Source organism: Myiozetetes cayanensis, unplaced genomic scaffold (genome assembly GCF_022539395.1).
Source record: "Myiozetetes cayanensis isolate MyiCay16 unplaced genomic scaffold, myiCay2020 scf2-11, whole genome shotgun sequence".
Taxonomy (NCBI): domain Eukaryota; kingdom Metazoa; phylum Chordata; class Aves; order Passeriformes; family Tyrannidae; genus Myiozetetes; species Myiozetetes cayanensis.
The window spans coordinates 75,447,217-75,455,704 of NW_026087411.1; the positions used below are offsets into that span (position 1 = coordinate 75,447,217).

The 8,488-nt window shown below is 38.9% G+C and overlaps 1 protein-coding gene across 1 annotated transcript in view; it reads left to right on the forward strand.

The window, feature by feature from the left end:
- Positions 1 to 6,125, forward strand: part of GPR63 (G protein-coupled receptor 63) — a 29,111-nt gene extending 22,986 nt beyond the window's left edge. Inside the window, exon 4 of the mRNA XM_050315582.1 lies at positions 337 to 6,125. Within this exon, the coding sequence (XP_050171539.1) occupies positions 479 to 1,738 (1,260 nt within the window). The 5' untranslated portion in view covers positions 337 to 478 and the 3' untranslated portion in view covers positions 1,739 to 6,125. The remainder of the gene's footprint in view (positions 1 to 336) is intronic.
- Positions 6,126 to 8,488: the final 2,363 nt, after the last annotated feature.

Sequence of the window (8,488 nt, forward strand, 5' to 3'; positions counted from 1 at the left end):
AATTATGATATTTAAGTAAACATACTTACTTGATTTATTCACTCTTAATCAGTAAAGTTTGTTCTCAAACATGAAAGTTTTCCAGCCTTGATTATGGTAGGAAGAAAACTTGGTGAGTTGTGAGTATTGTATGCTATCAGCAGTACTACAGGAGCAGGAGAGAAAGGCCAAATAATTTGAGACTTCTGTGTCTGGTGCTTAAATAAATTGTGTCAACCTGAAGTGTAAACATATATTAAGGGTGCTTTTATCATTGAGGAAAGCTGATCAATCATTTGGTTCTCACTGGTTTCAGAGTTTTACTTTGTTTCTTTACATTTCTTTCTTATTTTTCAGATGGAAATACTGACATGAATTTAAGAACTTTGATGCTTTCAGACATTGAATTTTGATTGTTAAACGATCAGTTAAAAATACTGCCTGAACAAGATGAAATGCCTTGAAGACTTTTGGTTCTGCTTTCATTTCTCCTGAAGCAATGGTTTTCTCAGCAATGTTGACGCTGGCCCAGTCTGGGACCTCAAATGCTACTTTTATTGTCTATGAAAATGCCTATACGAATTTTACCACTCCCCAGTTCTTGCTTCATAGTGGCACAACACAGCCACTGAGTTATAGTTCAGGTGTTGTGCTCACCACTGAGAGAAGTACTTTTCTGGTAAACACTACAGCTATCCTGCCGTCGCAAGAAGTTTTCAGGAGCTTGAGTTTGCCACTCCAGATCATTCTTTCTGCTGCTATGATATTTATCCTATTGGTTTCTTTCCTTGGAAACTTTGTTGTCTGCCTCATGGTCTACCAGAAGGCGGCTATGCGATCTGCAATTAACATCCTCTTAGCAAGCCTGGCTTTTGCAGACCTGCTGCTGGCAGTGCTGAATATGCCATTTGCTCTTATAACAATCATTACCACTCAGTGGATTTTCGGGGATATATTTTGCAGAGTTTCTGCCATGTTCTTTTGGCTTTTTGTCATAGAGGGGGTAGCCATTCTTCTCATTATTAGTATTGACCGATTTCTTATCATAGTTCAGAGGCAAGATAAACTGAACCCTTACCGTGCAAAGATTCTCATTGTGATTTCCTGGGCAGCATCCTTTGTTGTTGCTTTTCCGTTATCAGTAGGGAATCCTAACCTGCAGATACCCTCGAGAGCACCTCAGTGTGTTTTTGGCTACTCTACAAGCCCAGGTTACCGAGCCTATGTGATAGTTATCTTGCTAATTTCTTTTTTTATTCCCTTCCTGGTAATGCTGTATTCTTTTATGGGCATACTCAACACCGTCCGCCACAATGCAGTTCGTATCCATAGCCACCCTGATAGCATATGTCTCAGCCAGGCCAGCAAACTTGGTCTCATGAGCTTGCAGAGACCTTTTCAGATGAATATTGATATGAGCTTTAAAACTCGTGCCTTCACAACCATCTTGATTTTATTCCTTGTCTTCATAGTCTGTTGGGCACCGTTCACCACTTACAGCCTTATTGCCACGTTCAACAGCCACTTCTACTACAAGCACAACTTTTTTGAGATAAGCACTTGGCTCCTTTGGCTCTGCTACCTCAAGTCTGCACTGAACCCACTGATTTACTACTGGAGGATTAAGAAGTTTCATGATGCATGCTTAGACTTGATGCCCAAATTCTTCAAGTTTCTGCCACAGCTACCTGGCCATACGAGGCGGCGCATTCGACCCAGTGCCATCTACGTGTGTGGGGAGCACCGGTCGGTGGTTTGAAACTGCGGCTCTTTGACGATGATTGTTGCGGTTTGGAATTATTTTCAGGCTTTAGGTTGAATTTTGTCTTGTTTCATATGGCTTTTTTGGTATGGCCGTTATCTTATAACTTGATTTAATTTTCCACTACTCTGTGCAATTTTGGGAAGAAAGATAGAGGGAAAGAAAGTGATTGGTTATAGTTGGGTTTACTACCGGAATACAGTGTAAACAAAATAACAAATGTTACCTCTGGGATTCCATGGAAATCCATTCTTTTAAATGAAAACTGCATTTGTAACATTTTGTCAGGTTTATGCTTACTAGGCCTGCAATCTAATTGTAGGGACTTTTTATGCTGCTAAGATATGGTGTATATAGTTGGTGTAATTTTTCTGGAAAATGTTGCTGCTGTCTGCCAATTTATTAGAGCCAAAAAGTCTCATTAGATTACTTCTATTTAATTTAACAATATTTCAGAAGTTTTCATGATAACATTAGAAAACTTTTTTTAGTATTTCCATTAATATTTTTGTGCACTTTACAGAATTTACTATATAATTTGTTCATTGGAATGTTTTGTTCTGTATTGAAGGTGTATTATTATTGCTGTTATTATTATTTGTTATGTTGGTGAATTTCAGTGAAAGACCCATGTAAGCTCTAGGAGGGCAATTTATGTTGGTATAGCTACATGTACAGTCATAAATTTGCTGTTTTACTAACAATTGGTCAAAAGTAACATTAACTGCTCAGTTTTCAGGGGAGTTAGAAGGAGAAAATGGAGGAATGGAAGGGAAAGAGAGCAACAAAAATTCCATGACCTGAGGTTTAGGCTAACACACGATTTAGTAAAACAGTGTTCATGTGAAAATTATTATGAGGTAAAGGGTGATTGTAGTTGTTACTTGAGGCTGTTACAAGCTGCTCAAACCTGATGATATCCCTGAAAACCTATCTGAAATAGTGATTTTTGGGCCTGCAATTTATACTGTGTTTTTGTAATGATGTTTCTGCTCGGAGCTTGTGTAAGGCTGGGTATGCTCTACCATGTTGAAATCATTCTGTCAGGCTTTTCGTGGGATAAAATTAGAAATATTAGGGTAAACCAGAAAAGAGATGGCAGATAACCCATAGCTGAGGTTAGGATTTAGTCTACATAGTAATTACAGGAGAAGAAAAAATCCTCAACTTGCTTCTTTTACAATTTAAGTGTTGGATCAAAACCATAAAGAGACAATCACAGAATCATGGAATGGCTCAGCTTGGAAGGGATCGTAAAGCTCATCTAGCTCCAACTCCACTGCCATGACAGATGCCTTCCACTAGATCAGGTTACTCAAAGCCCCATCCTCCCTGGCCTTGAACACTTCCAGGGATGGAGCATCCACAGCTTCTTTGGGCAACCTGTTCCAGTGCCTCACCTCCCTCACAGGGAAGAAGTTATTCCTGTATCTTATCTAAATCTACCCTCTTTCAGCCATGACCCCTTATAACAGTCAGCCAGCAGACTTTGCTGGGGATGTAAGTTAAATTCCCCTTTTCCCTCTGATACTACTTTTTACACTAATTTTTTTTTCATTGCCTCTTTGTCTCTGTAGTGGCTGCTGCCTTAAGGGTTTACTCTCTTGTTCTCATCTATTAGGCATCAGCTTCTCTTCCTGAAATGCCAAACTACCTTTCTGATTAATGTCAGGTTGTCTCGGTACCTGCCTGGAAAGCAGAAAGGCAAAGATTTTCCTTAATGATGGCAAACCAGATTTTTTTGTTTGGTTGGTTGGTTTTTCTTTGTTTTTGTGTTTGTTTGGTTGGTTTGTTTTTTTGGTCTTGTTTTTGTTTGTTCTGGTTTTTTTTTTTAAATCAGCTAAATAAATATTTATTATGAGATAAGTAAAATTAAGACTTAGGTTTGGGCTTTGAAGCCAGATCCCCAGTTGCTTTGAGGCTGAGGAAAAATGCCTGTAAAATTGTGTGTCCTTGCAGTGAGCTTTCTGAGCCCATGACTTAGAACAGGGTACAACCAAACCTAACAACCAGAGCTAGAATTTGGGCTTCTCTTGCTTCCATCTCTCTTTCAGAACCCCAAAACATGGGGGACCTCGTCATTGTTGTTGTACCTGAGGAGCAGATAATAGCAGTTTGATCTACTTCTGTCTATCCACACAGTACATGTTTGCATGAAGAAAATGCCTTGTTCTCTGTGGATGTCCGGGGACTGCTTGCTTCCTGAGGACAACAAAACATTCACACCCCAATGTGAATTCTTCTTCAGTGAAGAGCTAATTTATCTCTGTTCTTCTCATTGACAGCTGTTGGTAAAAGTGTTGACAGTATTTAAATTTTAGGAGCATAAAAGGAACAATTTTCAATTTAGTAATTTCATTTTTTAAAAAAAGTTACTAGCTGAGGTTGCGGGTTACATGTGAAGTTACATGTTGCCCAGCAGTGGTGGTGTTATTGATGTCCATGTTTTCCTTTCCTTGTCAACTTAACTGATGAGTGTTTGGATTTTTCTGATTGAAATGATAGACAGTAAAAGACTTCCACTATAAAAGAGAGTGTTTTAGTGTGTCTTTGCAGTAAAGCTTTTATTTTCCAATTACATTTACATTGATAGCAGAAGTTTTATGACCTAGTTAGTATGGATTTTCTGTTTCAGAGCTGTCATGCCTGTTTATCTCTGAAAGCAGCAAAACTGTGCTTAGAGTTAAAGTAATAGAGAGCATACACTGTCTAAATGGCAGGAACAGGTATTTTTGCTGTCTTCCAGCGCTACAATGTAAGAGATTTGAATGAGTGTTGTAAAACATAATAACTCAAGGAGGAAAGAATATGAGTAATACAGGAAAGATAGTGAAATTACTTTCTTGAAGGAGGAGGGGAAAACATATTGTGGGGGTTTCTCAATCTCCGATAAGTACTGGCTGTGAAGTAGAAATTGCAAACATCAAAGGCAGTTAATTTGTTTTGTTAATAAAGTGTTTGCTTACACTGACTGCAACAAGGTTTCTCCTCAGAGCTGCATCTGCTGATCCTTGGAGAAAAGAAACCCAAATCGCTGGCCCATATTCAGAGGTGATTTACATAGTGATACAGTACTCACACCAGTTTTTTTGAGGTGATCAGAGCATACAGTGAACAAAAGGGTGTTCAAAAATCAAGGTGGTTTAGAAGTATTCCCAGGGTAATTATGTGTTTACAGATCTATTTGAGCTATTGTGTCTAATATACATCTCTAGAGCAGTGCCTTGATAATTGCACCTGAAGTCCTAACACCAAGTTGAAGACCTCTAAGCTGCTCAGTCTTGCTGCCTGTGATCCTGCCAGGGATCCTGCATAACCATGCTAACATTTGTAATGTTAAAACATAAACGTGTTGGCGGAATTTGGGCTACTGAGGCATTTTAATGGGCTTGACCAAGACCAAGGATTTTAGAAAAACTCAAATAGATCCTTCTTGACTCTGTGTGGGAATTATAATTTTCTTCCTCTCCAGAAATGAGTCATTACTAATCTGTATTCCTTCATGTTACATTTGCAGACATCTTTGGTGTGGAGGATTTAAATGAATGTATTTTGAATTATGTTGCAGTTTAATTCATTCTGTCAAAGCATGCTGCTTACACAGTTCTCAATTGTACAAATCTATTGATGAAATGATTCTTTTGTACTCAAAGTTGTGTATTTTTGACATTTCTTGTTATTCATGTAAAATATTTCTGTATATAGAGAAAAAAATTGGTTTGCCTCTTATTGCTTTCTGTTACTATTTTTTTTTCACTTGTATGCTTAATGCTTTCATATTTTATTTTGGGAATATGCATAAAAAACCTGTAAGATTTCAATGATTTTTCTGCAACCATTTGAGATTTCTAATTCTCAAATCATTCAATAATGCCCTCCTTGAAAGAGATTTTAATTTATTTTTGTGTGAAAGCTAAAAACTCAGAGCACAAGTTTTTGTTGTGGTTAGAATGGTGAGAAATATCTTAAGTCCAGTTTTCCAGGAGCCAGGATGAACTGGCTTGACTTTTTTTTTTTTTTTTTTGAGAAGTAGTCCTTTTCTGATGTGGAGAAACCATGAACTACTGTTTTAAAACAAGCTGTTAAGTAGAATGGCATTGTCTTTTCTGTACATATTACACCTGTGAAAACACCTGAGAAAATAAACAAACAAAAAAAGAAAATAAACATAAACATTCTCCAAAAAGGCAGCAAAAGTCTTTAGAACTGACTCTATGTTTGTATATTCACAGGTTTCTTGGATTTAATGCCCAACTTCATAGTCTCAAACAATTTATTTTATCTGTATATTAAATAACAAAGTTTGCCTGATGTAAGTGGTTTTGTTTAAGCCAAAATTATTCTCATGTACAGCATTTAGAATGCTCTTTTCTGAACCACGGGGGTGGTTCAATTTTCAATTGAAAATAGTACCTAAACCAATTGAAATAGTATCCACCAAGTAGAGAGGATACCTAAAAAGAAAATAATGTTCCTAAAATACTACCTGAACTGGGTGTACTACCTTTTAGTTTGGACTGAGTAATTAAGATCATCTTATTCTGCAATAAATAAACCAGGCAGTGGTAATGCATGGCAAGATTCATATCAACACAAGATAGTGACCTTTATGATTCAAGTGCTGCATGTTTGTCTATGACAGATATTAGAAGAGCAAAAAATGTTCAGCATCGTGGCTGTTTTGGGGAAATCTTTCAGTTTGCTAATGATTTAGCAGAAATTCTCCTGGAGCAACTTCTCTAAATGCTGAAGTCAAAGACATGTCACTAAAGAATACCTGAGAGGGGATGGGTGTTTCTGGTTGCTTGGAAATGGCTTTTCTCAGCTGTCCACATGCCTGATGGTGAGACTGTACCTCTGCAACAATCACTTTTTTCTCTCTCGTCCTCTCCTCGTCGCCCCGACCTTCCTGAAGCAGCGCCTTCTGCACTGCTGTGTTACAACAGGTACAGTGGGTGCAGGAGGAGGTGGAGGTGCCTGGAGAAGCTGTACAGCCAGCAAACCTCTCTACTCTCTCCTGCCGTGAGTTCAGGTTGGACTGAACAGGAACACATATATTTGCCTGTAGTACAAACATATGTGCAATATCTAGCACTCCTGCTAGTGCAGGATTCTTGTTTTATCCCCAGTAATGTTACAGGCTTTATTTCACGCTCATCTTTTGGAGCCCAAGCTACATCTCTCTATAGCCAATTCATGACTGAGTAAGAATCCCTTAGCTGACTTGTGTCTCTGTGAGTGGTCTGGGCACAGGATCTGCCAGTGAGCTTCCACCATAACAGAAGTTCCTACAGCTTGCTCTCAAAGAAAAATGGCATTCATGAAGAAAACCACAACTTTGCTCAGACAGGAGGGGAGTAACAGCCTTAAGTTAGTGACTGCATTGTATGGTGGACGAAAATGTGAGTTTTAATGGGACTTCTTAAGTACCCCTTACAGAGAGAGTTTTTAAAATTTATTTATGGATATTTATGCACAAACTGTTGGGTTGTGTTGTTCTACCTACAGTGAATGCAGCTTGATACCAAATCACTAACAGTACTGCTGAGAAGTAACATAGTATTCATAAATACCAAAGTAGAGCATGTTCCTGGTTTATATTATTATCCTGTCTAGATAACCATCTTTGCTGGTGTGTGGGCGCAGAACACAGCAATAATGAGACATATTCCTTGTATAATTGGTGCTCTGCCTTAAATAGATTACTGCAATCCAAACCTCTGCGGTAGACCTGAAATAAAATTAAACCTGTCCACTCACCAACATGAGTAGGAATTCCACCAACACTGCCCTGTCTGCTGAAGGAGAATGTCTAGTGAAATAAATGACAATTCCTCCAAAAGTCAGTTTATCTGATCTCCAAAGGTGATGTAATCACAGGTGCTCTAAGTTTAACAATAGCTTCTTTTGATATACTGGGTATAGGCTCTGTGTCAAAGACAGAGGGGAGAGTTTGGTGGTTGAGGGTATTCCCTAAACAGCCAGGATGGCAAGAAGGAACCTCTGGAGCTCACATGAAAATCTCAGGGCTGTAGTTTAAGCCCTGCTGTTCTTTGGGGTGTCAGTGCTGCCTTTTTCTGTAAAAGTAATTCCTCTCAAAGGAAGAGAGATGAAGTGACATCTCTTCCACCATCTCCTGCTTCTTAATTGACACTTAAACTGTGAAAATAATAATTCTGAATTTGGCTCCCTGGACTTGGATTTCCTTCCCTTCTTCACTGGAGAAGATTTCAGGCTGTCATTTATCAGCCTGTGTGCTGTAGTCTGTTCCAGAGGAGATGGGAAGAAAGTGAGAGGTTGTGCTCCAGCCACTGTTTGATACAATGTGGTGTAGAGTTTCACAGTTAGGCTGTCAGGAGAGCAGCAGTGCAAGTCAGGTTCTCCCCATCACATGCAGTAACTACCCCAGCCCAGGTGTGTCTCGCTTCTGCTGAATATTTAATTACTCTGTTGAAATTGAAACAGCTTTTACAGGGTGGGCGAGGGTCCCCTTTCTATTCTTACCTCAGATTAGGTAATAATCCACTGATTAAAGCATTGAGGAGAGACTGTTTAAAATCCTCTGGGATCCTGAGAACAACTGAAATCATGTCTCCTTCCTAAATATTTTCACTACTGGGTTATGAGGTTAGGGGAGTGGTCTATCGGGACTTTTGGGTTCATTTATGGGAGTTTTTGCAGACTTAGCCTTAGCTATTGACTGAGCTCTGAAAATGCCCATGGCTGGGCCTTCTCGTGGCATAAATA